We start from the raw sequence: 15,042 nt of genomic DNA on the forward strand, positions 1-15,042 counted from the left end.
TGCAGTAAATCCCACTAAAATCACCTCTTGCTTACATTTGTTGAGTGTTCTGCTCCACCAAGCACATCTGACATGTTTCTCTGCCTGCAGGGACACAGTGCCTCAAGCCAGTTGTGCAGGAAGTTCTGACCATCTCGCCATTTCAGAGATTATATGCAATCGGTGAATCCATTGAGCTAACCTGTCCCAAAGGCTTTGTCGTTGCTGGGCCTTCACAGTACACATGCAGTGGGGATTCCTGGACACCACCCATTTCAAACTCGCTCACCTGTGAAAAAAGTGAGTGTCACCAGGGTCTGCTGAGATGGTGCCCCCCCAAAACTGGTAGTAGCATAGCACCCACAGGGGTGCTATTTCTTGAGGATGTGTTGGGAGAAGAAAGCAGAAGTTTCCACTCACAGGCTAGGTTTTCTATTTCAACCTGTGTCATGATGAGATCAGGCAGCAGATAACAAGTTATTGGTCAAGCAGATATCTTCAAATTTTAGAAAGCAAGGTCGATTTTCTTTTCCAATACAATGTTTCAATATTTTGAGGGAGTGCAAGCTCGGCCATCCAACAAAATCAGAATTAATGGTAAACTGAAAATTTGGCTAAAGTGGAGGGCCATAAAAAAGTAGTGCACACTACTTTTTAATTATTTTATTTTATTTTATTTTATTTTGAGAGCATTTTATTTTAACTTAAAACACAGAAATGCATGATTATCCACCCATTTTCTGACATAGGACCAAGCTCTTATTTTCTTTTTATTTCTTTTTTATTTTTTTAATGTTTATTTATTCTTGAGAGAGCAAGAACAGAGCACAAGCACGGGAGGGGCAGGAGAGAGAGGGAGACACAGAATCTGAAGCAGGCTCCAGGCTCTGAGCTGTCAGCACAGAGCCCGACGCGGGGCTTGAACTCACCAACTGCAAGATCATGACCTAAGCCGAAGATGGACGCTTAACCAACTGAGCCACCCAGGCGCCCCCCAAGCTCTTATTTTCTAGTCTTCTGATTTCAGCTCCAAGACTTCTTCCTCAAATAAAGCAAATACATGACTCACCACCTATGTTATTCCCTATCAGTTCCTCTAAAATCATGTTTAATTGCAGGTGGGGTGCTTCTTTAAAAAACACCTCCAGTTAGGTTCCTTCCCCCAATTCTGATGTCACTGAGCTGAGGGGGGCCTAGTATTTGGCGTTTGTTTAAGATTTCTTCTAGCTAACCCAAATGCATGCAGAGTTGAGAACTGTTGTTTTGAAGAGAGGTAAAACGTTAAAGTCACTTTTGAAACAAATTGACTAGAGAATGATTTTAAATTTATGTATATACATAAATTTTATATATGAAATATATGTATTTCATAATCTTTTACAGTAGTCACATCCCCAGTGAACTCAAAGCAAAATTTTTGCAAATCATTTTTAATTGTTCAAAATTCCCAACTTTTTATTTAAAAAAGTTTATCACTTGATACAGTTCATTAACTTACACAATCACAATAACAATTGGCCTAAATGGATTTGGAAACAAACAACACTGATAAGCCTGTAGCTGCAGAAGTGTCACGCTTTGGAAGACAGTGTTGCCAAAAGAGATTGCAAGAGGCCCTAGGTCTCTTGGTCTCTGGGCCAGAAGGAATCGGAGGATAGAACAGACACCGCAGATAGGTGGTGCAAGCAGGAAAGTTTATTAAAGCAAAAGGATACTCGTAGAGGAAGACCAGGTAGGCTCCAGGGAGCAAATGCCCCAAATTTCTTCTGTTTACAAGCTTTTATTATATTTTGAGTAATTAGGGGAGGAATATTCACTGAGGTAAGCAGCATGCTTTTTTCAGGAATCCAGGTTCCACCCCTTTCCTTTCCTTTTTTGGATTGATCACAACTGTCATGGTGATTTTAGGGGCAGAGACCTTTCAGAACTGCAATGCAAATGATATAATGAGGGAAATGTCCGGGTGGCTGGGTGGCTCAGTCCGGTTAAGTGTGGACTTTCGGCTCAGGTCATGATTTCGCCTTCCAGGAGTTCTGAGCTGTCAGCACCGAGCCTGGAGCCTGCTTTGGATTCTTTGTCCACCCCCTTCCCCCCCACCCTCCCCCCCCACCTTTGCCCCTCGTGTTCTTTCATGCTCTGTCTCTCAAAAATAAATAAATGTTAAAAATTTTTTTTTTAATATAATGAGGGAAATGTCTTCTGAGGATATAACAAAGCCTCACCTAGCTGTTGGTGGAGGATTTTCCTATTGCAACGAGTGGCCTCCCACCCCCCCCCTTTAATGCAACTAAGGGGTGCCTTTCTGCTTTGTCCCTCCTCATTACTATCTAACTGCCTCCTCTAACAAGAGGAACCCATAAACTTGGAAGTCAGGCAATTACCATGGAGGGACTGGGGAACCTAGCCTGGCAAGTCAGTTATTTGGAAGACAGTTGAGGGCATCTACTAATTCATATCTTCCAAATTTTTCAATTGTTCAAATAATGTCTCATTTTTATTCAGAGGGTCCTTGAAGATATATGTGAAATCAGCTATGATTAGGCCCATTTTGCTTACATAAAAGCAGAAGGTAGTGAGGGACTAAATTAAACCCGAGGTCAGGCAGTTTGAGTCAACAGGAATTGAGCTACAGTTGAACTCATTCCCCAAGCTCTTTGCCATGTGGCCTTCTTTATCCTCTTCTAGGCTATTATAATGCATGAAGAAAAGGGGGAAAGCTAACTTATTAAATAAACTTAAAATTACTGATAAAGAGGTATCATGGGCGGCACCTAAGTGGCTCAGTCGGTGGAACCTCTGACTCTTGATTTCGGCTCAGGTCATGGTCTCACAGTTGTGAGATCAAGCCCCACTTTGGCCTCTGGGCTCACAGCACAGATCCTACTTGGGATTCTCTCTCTCTCTCTGCTCCTCCCCTGTTTGGTCTCTCTCCCTCTCTCTCAAAATAAATAAGTAAACTTAAAAAAAAAGAGAGAGATCATGGAAGTTTGTGAGAACTTGAGGTTGATATTGTGGCTTGATTTCACTCAACTCCTGATCATATATATCAGAGGGAACTACAGGCTTCAGAAGGTTAAGATCTCCGGGTATCTTCAGAAGCATCTTCTCTATATAGCACTGTCCACACACACACACATACACGCCCATGACTCTGTGTTTGGAAAAGAAATTGAGATTATAATCTAATCTGAGAAAGAATGAAATGTTCTACATCTAGATAAAGTAAATAAATAGCCTGTCTTGTGTATTTTCTCTCCAACAACATTGGCAAAAAGATCAATGAGGGAAGTCAGAAAGAGAGAGAAAATCATCAATAAAACTGGGCGCTCTTTCCTCTCAATGTGTGGAGAGCTGTGAGATAAAGAGGCTTTCAGGCCATCCCTGGTTAGGAAAAGGGTTTTAATTCTTTCAGTGTAAAAAAGGATTTTTGCTTCCTTAGGAATTGACATGGTAGGTGCCTCTACAGTTACTTTTTCTTACTCTGAGAAATTGACACCTCCAGAAGTTCCCCTTGACCCCAGCACTCCAAAGATCACACACAGCGTTCTCATTTCCATGTCATTCACAAACTGTTCCAGGCGGTGTGGGCAGCTGAGAGCCAGTTCTGACTTCAACCTGACATGCTGAGGGAGCAAAGACTCCTTGCCTGAGATCAGTGGCAACTTCAAATCAGTAATGGCAAATACTAGGAAGCTGAATCTCTTTGGAAACAATGTATAGCTAGGGGTCCTTCCCTGACCTAAGTGTGGATTTATTTACAAAGGGCAAAGAGGTATAGCTCTACAACAAAGCAAAGAAAAACAATCCCATGTCAATGGAATGCTTAGTATCTGAGGCCTTACCAGCCACTATACATCTCCATGTTCATGAAGGTTAAGGGCCAAATTTCATCAGAGGTTCCTGTGAGAGAATGATCATAGGAAACAGAAATAGCAGCAAAAAAGGAAAACCTACCATTTTTTATAATCTTTGTTTTTGCCTCTAACATAAACCTCCTTCCCTTACCAAACCTTCTGCCTTGTAGGCTAAAAGGAGTAACCATGAAGGGACACCTGGGTGGCTTAGTTGGTTAAGCATCCTACTCTTGATGCTGGCTCAGGTTGCGATCTCCACAATGGACCTGGACCCTGCTTGGGATTCTCTCTCTCTCTTTCTCTCTCTCTCTCTCTCTCTCTCTCTCTCTCTCTCTCTCTCTCTGCATCTCCCTGCTCTCGCTCTCTCTCTCTCTCTCTCTCTCTCTCAAAATAAATAAACATTAAAAAAAAGGAAAGCACCCTTGAGCTTGGTCTCCTGTTCTGCCATCTAATGTGGCAGGATATCTAGATATAGCTGCCTACTGCCATCCTTTGACAATTACTTGCTTCCAGAAGCCATTGTGGTTCTGTGGATGCCCGATCAGATTCAGTCCTGGGAAGTCTGTTTCACACAACAGCTCACCTGTGGTTTCAATGATTCCACGTAGAATAATAACAAATTTAAATCATTAGCACAGACTTCTCCACTGAGTTAAACCCAAAAAGTCACATTAGTATGTATCTATTTTGATCTAGTTTGTTTGAGTGACTTAAAGACACCATAAATTTAACACATGCAGAGAGAAACTCTTGAGTCATTACCCCCCTCCCTAAAACTAAACGTCTTATAATATTTTCTATTACAGTTAAGGCACCAATGTCTATTATCTAATGCAAACTAAAAACCTAGAAACCATACTTTGCAGCTCTCATAACTTACCCACAATAGGCAATTTTATCTGTCTATTCTGATAAATATGTCACAAGTTTACCTACTTGTCTCCATTTCCAACTCAACATTTTGATCCAAATTACCATCCTCTTTCACCTGCTCTACTATAATAACCTCATAGACTGTCTACCCATAGCCTTCTTGGCCACCATATCTCTTCAAATCCATTCTCTGCATACATAGGCCACAATTCATTTCTTTTTCAGAATCCGGGCCTGAGTTTGTCATATGACCCCTGACTTATACCACCAAAGACTTTTCATTGTTTATAAAATAAAGGCAAACGTCTTTCAAAAACTCTATAAGACCCTGCACAGCCTGGTACACACTCACCTCTCTGGCCTCATCTTGTTCCATGCTCTTGTTTTTCTGCATTTCAACCGCATTGGCCTTCTTTCAGTTCCAGGAAAATCACATGCTGTCTCTCTTTGTAGAACTTCCATGCCTGATGTTTCCTTTGCTGTGAACACATTCCCTTTCTTCTTTCCATTTTGCCATTCTGAACCTTCCTCACTACGTCAGTTTTCCTGATTATATGCTTTCTCTTTAATAATGCTAATAATATGAGCAATTCTATTTGTATTGGTGTGTTTGATTAATGTCAGTCTGCCCTCACAAAACTATAAGCTCTGTGAGCATAGAATCTGGGTGAAATTTTAGTCAGTCCACTATTTCCAGAACATAAAACAGTGCTGAAAATATTGTAGTTGCCCAGTCAATATTTGAAGAACAAATGAACAGAAATTTCACAAATTCCATTTTCTTCAGTTCTCTGTACTTAACAGCAATTTTAGGTTGGAAAATGACAGCTCATGAGAGCTAGAAAAGACCTTTAGATGGAATATTTCATGACAACATATTTAGAAAAGGCAAAATGAGTGCTCTAACTACAGATAAATGAGAACTTTTCGCCACTGCCTTTCTACTAAATCCAAATGTATCGCTTGGAAGTCACGCTGTGCACTGTCCTTTACCTCTTTTCTTTTGTTTCAGATGTTTTGACAAAATTAAAGGGTCATTGCCAACCAGGACAAAAACAGTTGGGATCTGAATGCATTTGCATGTCTCCAGAAGAAGACTGTAGGTGAGAGATACTCTATGGACTGTATTTGGAAATTGGGAAAACCAGTCTCGTGTAACCAGTTTGATAGAGGAGCTGAGCTTCTTGAAGCACAAACACGAAACATATTAATTTTTCACATAACTGATACCCCCTGTGCTCTGTTGATTTCTTCCCCACTGGGTAGCAAGCTTTCTTAATTATCTCTCAGCCCCGTTCCCTAAGTTTGCATGGCATTTGTTTATCAAGACAGTTTTAGTTTTGTTTATGAAGACTTATTCCTGTCCATAATTGGTTTCAGACTCAATTATCTCAAAGCCTTCCTCTTCCCCCTAACCACAGGGCAAGGTTGTGACTCCAAAAACTTAGAATAGAGAAAGTGGTATAAACATGGACTTCATGCATATATACTCCCCTTTGTCAGTTTATTTTTCATGCTGGGGTAGAGAGCACGAAGAAAAAAAATGAAAAATCCTGTGACCGCCATGACTAGATAGCTATCTCCTCTTTGTTGTTATAACTGCCTTTTCTTTCCCTTTCTTTTCTTTTCTTTTCTTTTCTTTTCTCTTCTTTTCTTTTCTTTTCTTTTCTTTTCTTTTCTTTTCTTTTCTTTTCTTTTGTTTTTTTTAAAGTAATCTCTACTTCAATGTGGAGCTCTAACTCACAATCCTAAGATCAAGAGTTGCATTCTCCACTGACTTAGCCAGCCAGGTGCCCCTAACTGCCTTTCCTTTAAATGAATACACTGAGGAGAGTTGAGGGTGCTTCTTTTTTTTTTTTTTTTTTAATGTTTATTTATTTTGAGAGAGTGTCTGTGAAAGGGAGAAGGGCAGAGAGAGAGAGAGAGAAATTGAGGATCCAAAGCAGGCTCTGTGCTGACAGCAGAGAGCTGGATATGGGGCTTGAACCCACAAATTGTCAGATCATAACCTGAACCAAAGTCAGATGCTTAGCTGACAGAGCCACACAAGTGCCCCAAGCATCCTTCTTTTTTTTTTAATTTTTTTTAACGTTTATTTATTTTTGAGACAGAGAGAGACAGAGCATGAATGGGGGAGGGTCAGAGAGAGAGGGAGACACAGAATCTGAAGCAGGCTCCAGGCTCTGAGCCATCAGCCCAGAGCCCGACGCGGGGCTCGAACTCACGGACCGTGAGATCGTGACCTGAGCTGAAGTCGGACGCTTAACCGACTGAGCCACCCAGGTGCCCCAACATCCTTCTTAATTTAATGGCTTTCAGTCAGATTTAATCCAAAACAGTGTTAGATAAAGATAAAATTTTGTTTCTCCATCTCACAAAATAAATGCAGAGGTTGCCAACCTAGGGCTCGTATGGTAACTCTCGTTGCAGATAGGACCGAGGCTCCTTCCTGCTCTTGTTCCACCATCCTTAAATTGTGTCATGGTCCAAGATTGCTGTGCAGGAGTAGGAAGGGAGAAGACCAAAAATGGACATTTTCTCTGTTTTTAAGGAGAATTCTCAGAAGACCCATCACTCACTTTCATCTCATTAACCTTTTCTTATTCGTATGACCACACACACCTTTGACTAGATGCATAGACATTTTGAATAAAATTAGAGTTATATTACTGAGGAGAAGAAAGACTGAATGTCGGGAAGGGAAGCCAGCAGACTGTGCCCAGTTGTTATCCTTCACCTTTAACACCAATTAGCTCCCATGTTCCTCTGTGCTGCGGGTGAACAAACACTTATAGGGACTGATTTATTTATTTATTTATTTATTTATTTATTAACACTATAGGGTCTTTTCCTGTATAATTCTACAAACATCATTCAACCCAGGGGTGGTCCTATCTACCCCCCTCCCCCACCTCAATCCTCACCAGGGTGATCCATCATGTAGCTTCTTGCTGCTGGAGTCCCCTCATCCAACAGACGGCCTTCCGGGGAGTACCTGCAGCATTCATATTGCCCATTTAATGCAGAAGAAACTTCCTTCTTTGTCTTTCCAATACCAAGTCATGAGAATGCAGACTGTCCTCTGGAACTCTCTGAATTTCAGCTCTCCCCTACCTCTCTAGACTCTTTCTGTAGTCCTCTGTTCTCTTCTATACAACATCGAAGGTGTTTGTGGGACTGGCTAGCCCCACAGTTTAAGCTCTCTGAACACAGGGAGTGGCCTTTTTCTTCTCAGCTCTAGCACCTGGAGATAATTTTGCACACTGATGCCCTGATTGCTAACTCGAAGATTGACATCAGAGAAGAAACTCAAATTTAGAGTAAACCAGCCCTTGTCCTCTCAACAAAAGAAGGACTGTAGCTGCTGATTACCTCCTAGCAGCAGGACCTAGCATCTACTTAGGGAGATTAAGCAAGTTACCCAAGGAAGGATATCAAAACTGATGTACTTAATCAAAGTATACAAACACACTTGCAAAGCTATGTAATGATAGAAGACTCTGGTGCTGCAAATTAATGAATGTTAGAGAATTCTGAGGAGGTCCAGACTACATGGGCTAGGTTGATCAGGGCTACCTTCAAAGTGTGGTCAGGAATTAAACTGGACACAGACAGGCATAGAAGAGAGACAATACAATGCTGACTGAGCAGGGCATCGGATGCCAGCAAAGGAAAGGTAATCTTATAATTTTAGAAAATGATCAATGTAACTGCCAGGTAATACGGATTAAGAAGGAAAGGAAAATAATTCTAGAAAGGAAAGTTAGTTGGAGTCAAATTATGGAGGATCTTGATTACCAGAATTTAAGAATTCAGACTTTGATTTGAAGACAATTGAGAGTAACACCAAGATTAAGATGAAATTCTAGTGGCTTAGTTGGCTAAGCATCCAACTTTGGCTCAGGTCATGATCTCATGGTTCATGAGTTTGAGCTCTGTGTCGGGCTCTGTGCTGACAGCTGAGAGCCTGGAGCCTGCTTCAAATTCTGTGTCTCCCTCACTCTCTGCCATTCTCTTGTTCATGCTCTGTCTCTCTCAAAAATAAATAAACATTAAAAGAAAAAAAGATGAAATTCTAGAAAGATGAATCCCAGAGCCCACAAGATGAAAGAAGAGAAGCTGGGGGCATGGGCCAGATGGGGAGGCGGGTCGTCAGAAAACTGGCTGGAAAGATTACATATTATATTGGCTACATGCCATCTCCTTTTTTCTAGTCTTCATATATAAATGCTATCTTTCCTCTCTTGGGCAGCCATTATTCTGAAGATCTCTGTGTGTTTGATACAGACACCAACCATTACTTTACTTCACCTGCTTGTACGTTTTTGGCTCAGAAATGTTTAAATAATCAGCAACTCCATTTTCTACATATTGGTTCCTGCCAAGAAGGTCCACAGTTAGAATGGGGTCTTGAAAGAGCAAAACTCTCATCCAACAGCACAAAGAAAGAATCCTGTGGCTATGACACCTGCTACGACTGGGAAAAGTGTTCGGGTAAGCCCTGGTGGTGACCACACACTGGAAATGCTCTCTCTTAGCCTTCATCTCAACTAGTTAATCTTATTTACATTTATATACTCTCTCTTCTCTCTCTCTCTCTCTCTCTCTCTCTCTCACACACACACACACACACACACAAAACCTTTCCTTAATCAAAAATAATTCCTTTACACTGTTTTATAAAAACACTTTATAAAATTTTTTTATTTAAATACAAAAATATAACCCAGTCACTATTAGAAATAACCACCTTAGTAGTTTTAGTGTGAATCTTCCCAATCATTGTTCTATGCATATACAATCATATATGCATATATGCATATACAATCATATATGCATATATGCATATACAATCATATATGCATACAATCATATATACATATATGCATGCAAAAAGTTTATGTATTTTGAGAGAGATGGAGAGCAAGCAGGGGAAGGACAGAGAGAGAGGGAGACAGAATCCCAAGCAGGATCCGCACTGTCAGCAGAGTCTGCTTGGGATTCTGTCTCCCTCTCTCTCAAAATTGTCTAAATTTTCCTCTGGCATTTGAGACTGGCTAGGGCAACATAGCTAGAGCCTAGAGCCTAGACTGAGTTCCTCATGGATAATAATTGCCAGAAACATCTTCAAATTTTTTTAAGTCCTCCTGCAGTGCCAGCCTCCAAGGCTGGCAGTGTTAATCAGGCAGGGCTCTCTGAGCCCAGTCAGGGTTTCTCATGGGTTTGGGCACTGTTTCTCCCAGGTGGAACATTCTCCAACCTTCTACTGCTTCCCTCTCACCATGCATGGGGTCAACCAGATGTTCCAAGGTGCTCTGGGACTCATGCCTGCAGTCATCCATGGCTCCGAGCTAGACTCTCATCCCCAGAAAGCAGGGTATTTGCCAGGACTGCTTGAGATTGGCCTGCTAGTATGGTGCTAACACTCTAAGTCAGAGTTACTGTAATTGTTTATATAGAGAAGCATCCCATAAAAAAAAATTCCCCAGGGCCTTATACACAAGGGTGGCCCTGATTATATTACTTTTTTTTTTTTTTAGGTATCATACTTCACATCTTATTTTCTATATTGCTGTTTTTCAATTAATATATCATGAAACTATTTTCATGTCATCATATATTATTCTGCTACATAATTTTCAATCTCTGCAAAAGTCCATGTGGACATTCTATAACTTACTTAACTAATCTTCTGTTAAGTGTTTAGATTTTTCCCAATATTTTCCTATTATAAGCAGTGCTATAATAGACAAATTGATCACAGATAAATCTATAATCTTAGATTCTTTCCTCAGGATATACCTTAGAAAATGAAATGTATTGGTAAACATTATTTTCACATATAAAGTCTTTGTTGGCACAGTGTATCAACTTGCTTTCCAGAAATGTTTCTACCATATTATATTCCTGTCTACAATGTATAAGAAAGACTACCACCCATACCTTCACCGAAACTTTGAGTTACTACTTCTTTATCTTTCTGCCAACTTGATACTTAAGAAGGGGCATTACATTTCTATTTTCTGTAAGCGAATTGGCTATGGGCATTTTTGTTTGTGAATTGGAAGCGGAAACTTCACAGCAGTGAGTACATTTTCTCTAAGATGAAGTTTGACCCTGAAACAGTTCAGCTAAGCTTTATATAATACATAGATATGGGCCAAAGATTAGGATTTAGCAGAACTCAAGTATGCAGCTAGATTTCCTTTGTGACACATCCTCAAAGAACTATCTTAGATTGAGACATAAAGTATATAATGGAAACTTGTTGAATTGTTACATTAAATTTTTGCTAAAACCACTTTACCTTTGCAAAAATAAACACAAAAACTTCAATGTTCCCCTTGGCTCTTCAATTCAGTCCTGGAAAAGGAGAGAGGTCTTATTACCCAAATCCACTTCCTTCCTGATCCACTTAACTCTGATTATCAAGATCCAACTCCCCTGGGAGGTGGCAGTATTGAATTCATGACAGAGGGTAGACACAGGTGGCATTGTCCATAGGCCACCTGAGGGTGGCCACTCGGGAGGTCAATGTCTGAGACTTCTGACCTTCGTGCCATATCTGAACAAGGCAAGTCCACATAAGAGACAGCATGCCAGGGTCTGATATATATATTGCCTAATTCTGATCAGTATTAAATCACCTTGTGGCTAAATGCTACCATTCATTTTTAACTGCCAGACCAACACCATTACCCAGCTGACATCTCAGAAATAATGAGGTATTAGTGGATGTGATTAGTGTTAGCATCCGTCCTTCCATTTTTATCATGGAGAAAAGATCTTCATAGAACTCCATATTGCAATGATTTTTTTTTGCTCTTTTTCCACAAATTATTCTTTTTAAATGTGTCTGAGTAACAAATAATCTCTGGCTTGCAATTTCATCAAAATCTGTCTTTACTATTGGCTCTCTGCTGTACAGATATCTAAATCCACAGCCGCCAGGAGTCTACATTTGTCTAAAACAAGAACACTAAAAAGTTTGAATACTTAACCAATATTGCTCAAGTGACCAGAATGTCTTGGGGCAGTCAGACTAATCCATGAACCCTCTATAATAAGATATTTCAGTCATTTAAAATATTCTTTGATCCTACACACAATCAGAATACTGAAAGCATTCCCCACCCCCTAAAGATAAGGTCTGCCTGTGCCAGTCTTCTCTAATTGGTGAGCAAAAGTCAACGTCATAGAGAATTCTGTTCAGTAGCACTATAGAACAGAATCAACGTACAAACCTCAGCATTTATGACTAAAGAGAAAACTAAAAATGTATTTTATACCCAACCCACATATGGCAAGTTGGGATATTATTAATTTTGAGTTGCATTGAATGTCACCTCGGTTAAACTGTTACTGACGACATTGTGTACTTTGCTACTCTTTTCCTTCTCTATCTAAAATGAGAGAAAAAGTTTAAAAATGGAACTTCAAAATAACATCAAGTTCCCATTTGAAAAGTTAGAACACAAATGGCTTCATAAGGAGTCTATTTCTATGCACATTGAATGTTTCGCCTAAATTTCAAAAATATCCACCATCAACTAATAGAAGGGGGAAATTTATTCAGCACACATCCATTTAGTATCCAAGATGCACAAGTCACTGTATATAATATGCGGAGGACTCTAAAGACAAACGAGCTTTATACCTTCCAATTGTTCACAGTACTTGGAGGAGTAACTTTTCATGATAATTGGATGAATAACTTTGATGAGAGCCAGCATGATATAAGAACACGTAAGAGAGAGAGAGAAATCTTCTGGCCTGGAAGGGTTTCATAAATATGGTAGCATGAGAATTGAGTGATGCAGGATGCATTAGTGTAGGTGGTGGGAAGGGCTTTATGGTGCTGGCAGTCTAAAAATGATCTTGCTAAGAGCATTTAAGCCACACCATACTAAAAGAATAATGACCATGGCTTTTCCACAAGCCTGGGGAACTGACATCCTTTCCAAAGGTGGAGCAGTCTCCTGTCCTTCACTAAACCCTATTGTTTACAACAATCGGCAAGGCCCTCCACAATGAGACTCTTTTCTAACTGGTTGACACAGGGCTTACAAGGGAATGCGTGCTTTTTCATGAAATGTTTTCTACCAAAGATAGGCTATCTATGTGCCTCTGCGTATCTCCCCACTCCCTTTCCCTATTTTCTCCCATTGGTTGAGACACATGGGAAAGAACTGATACCCACCTAAAAGAAGCTACTTCTGAATGACATCATTGCTGATTCTCAGCCTAACTCAGATATTTTGGCAGCATGAGTTACCCCAGATCTATCAAAATACTTCTTTTTGATTGCTTATACCTACACCCCAAATTCAGAATTGAAATCAATTGATGAAGCAGAATGAATTGAGCACCTCGTTAAGAGCTAAGTGAGACATCTAGATGAACGAGCGCTCAAACAAAGCACTTATAACTGTCTTGGGAGAAAGACATATATGAAAAGCTAACTAACAAGAAAGTGTAAAAATACCAGATAGAGTACTAACAAATTTACACTATTGAAGTCTAGTTAAAACTTTAGTTAAAGTTCAGTTGTTGTGGGGGTAAGTGGGTATGAAATACTTCATGGAGGAGGTGAGCCTGTAGAAACTGGGCATGTGGGATAAAGTAAAAAAGACCACATCACTGTAGCAAAAGAAGGGGATAGCATGGGCAAGAGGGCAAAAACTGGAACACTGTTAAAGTCTCATTTGGGAAGCAGAAAGAGAGTTACTCTAAGTGGAATTGAAAAAGCAGAAAAGACAATGTTGCAAAAGGACTTTGAGGGCAAACTGTAGAGGATCTTGAACTTTAATTAAAACATGCATGTATAGAAATGAGCCTATATCCCCCCCTACTCAAAATTTATTTAATATTCTTGACTTTGGTAAGTTTATCCCAAGTGATCATTTTAAAACAATTTCATGAATGAAAGATCTACATGAATTATGAAGTGACTGGGTGATTTTGAAACCAGGCCTCCTAAAAGAATCACCAACCTGGAAATATTCTAGAAAGAAGTCAATAGCTGTGGTATAGAGTTATGTTAAAGAATTAAGGCCTATTCGTGATTGAAAACCTGCCTCTACCACTTACTAATTGTGGAACCATGGGCTGATCAATTAAACTCTCTGGGATTACTAACAAGCTCATTTGTAGAATTAGTTTGATAACATATAGTTCATATGTTTGAGAATTAAATGAAATAAAACATGCAAAGCACTTGGCTTCTTATGTGGTTTCATAGTACATTCTCAATAGAAGGTGGTACCAACGAGAAAATAACAGAGAAGACCGTCTGTAGATGTTGTAGAAATAGATTTGACAGGATATAGTGACAGATTAGATGTGGTCAGTGAGTGAGAGCAAGGTGTCAGAGGTAGCCCAGCTCCTGAATCTTACTGGCTGACTCGTGGATTCTGTTCTCTCACATCCAGATCACTCCATTTGACCACAGTTGGGTCTTTTGGGCCATTGCCTTTGTTCTAGCTTTCCGATACATTGCCACCAAAGTGCCTGCTCCTCTGGGGACAAATTAGGTAAAATCAAACCCTGAAGTCCTGTGGTGAGTCACACTGTCTCCCTCTCATTTCAGCCGCCACTTCCGAATGTGTCTGCCTGTTGCCTCCCCAGTGCTTCAAGGGTGGAAACCACCTCTACTGCATCAGAATGGGATCATCGATGAGTGAGAAAACAGTGAACATCTGTGACATAGGAGCTATAAGATGTGCCAACAGGAAAGTGGAAATACTGTATCCTGGGAGGTGTTCAACCTAAAACAATCACTGAATAACAGATTTACTGTCCCAAAATAATCCCTACAAGAGGGCATTCTCCTACAAACAGCAGACTGGTGTGCCCAGAAGTTACTGACATAAATTCTTTTGTGTTACTTTCATATAATTCTTCTGCATGACTCTCCTGCCTTAGTCTTTCCTATCCAACCTCAGCCTATGATGTTTTCTGTAGCAACACCTCAGTAGTAACTTTCACATCGATCCAGTGAATTCTTTTCACACTGCACTAAAACGATGGGACTTCTGAGGACCTTATGAAGCCTGTAGTATTAAGCATCCTCACAAGTACAATTAAGAACAAAAACCATAATTGTCTTCAATTATTCAATAAACATAAACCTACAACAACTTGGAAAACACATTCTTAAAACCCAACTTTCCTTCATGCATTCATTCAACAAATAATTCTGAATGTCTCCAATGTGCAACGGACTGTTTAGGACGCTGGGGAATCGGCAGTGAATAAAAGAGACAAAATCCCTTGCCTTCATGAAGCTTACATTCATGTGGAGACAGGCAAACAAAAAACAAAATAAACATATAAA

The 15,042-nt window shown here is 40.0% G+C and overlaps 1 protein-coding gene across 3 annotated transcripts in view; it reads left to right on the forward strand.

Moving 5' to 3' along the window:
* The window catches only part of C6 (complement C6), a 64,276-nt gene extending 49,521 nt beyond the window's left edge, over window positions 1–14,755 (forward strand). For 2 of the 3 annotated variants that reach the window (XM_049648127.1, XM_049648126.1), the window contains exons 15-18: window positions 91–279; window positions 5,719–5,809; window positions 8,959–9,200; window positions 14,296–14,755. In XM_049648127.1, coding sequence (XP_049504084.1) covers window positions 91–279; window positions 5,719–5,809; window positions 8,959–9,200; window positions 14,296–14,477 — 704 coding nt within the window. In that variant the 3' untranslated portion in view covers window positions 14,478–14,755. Of the gene's footprint in view, window positions 1–90; window positions 280–792; window positions 990–5,718; window positions 5,810–8,958; window positions 9,201–14,295 lie in introns of those variants that run through there. The other variant, XM_049648128.1, reaches the window with a different exon arrangement.
* Window positions 14,756–15,042: the final 287 nt, after the last annotated feature.

This window comes from Panthera uncia (genome assembly GCF_023721935.1).
Source record: "Panthera uncia isolate 11264 chromosome A1 unlocalized genomic scaffold, Puncia_PCG_1.0 HiC_scaffold_17, whole genome shotgun sequence".
Lineage (NCBI taxonomy): Eukaryota > Metazoa > Chordata > Mammalia > Carnivora > Felidae > Panthera > Panthera uncia.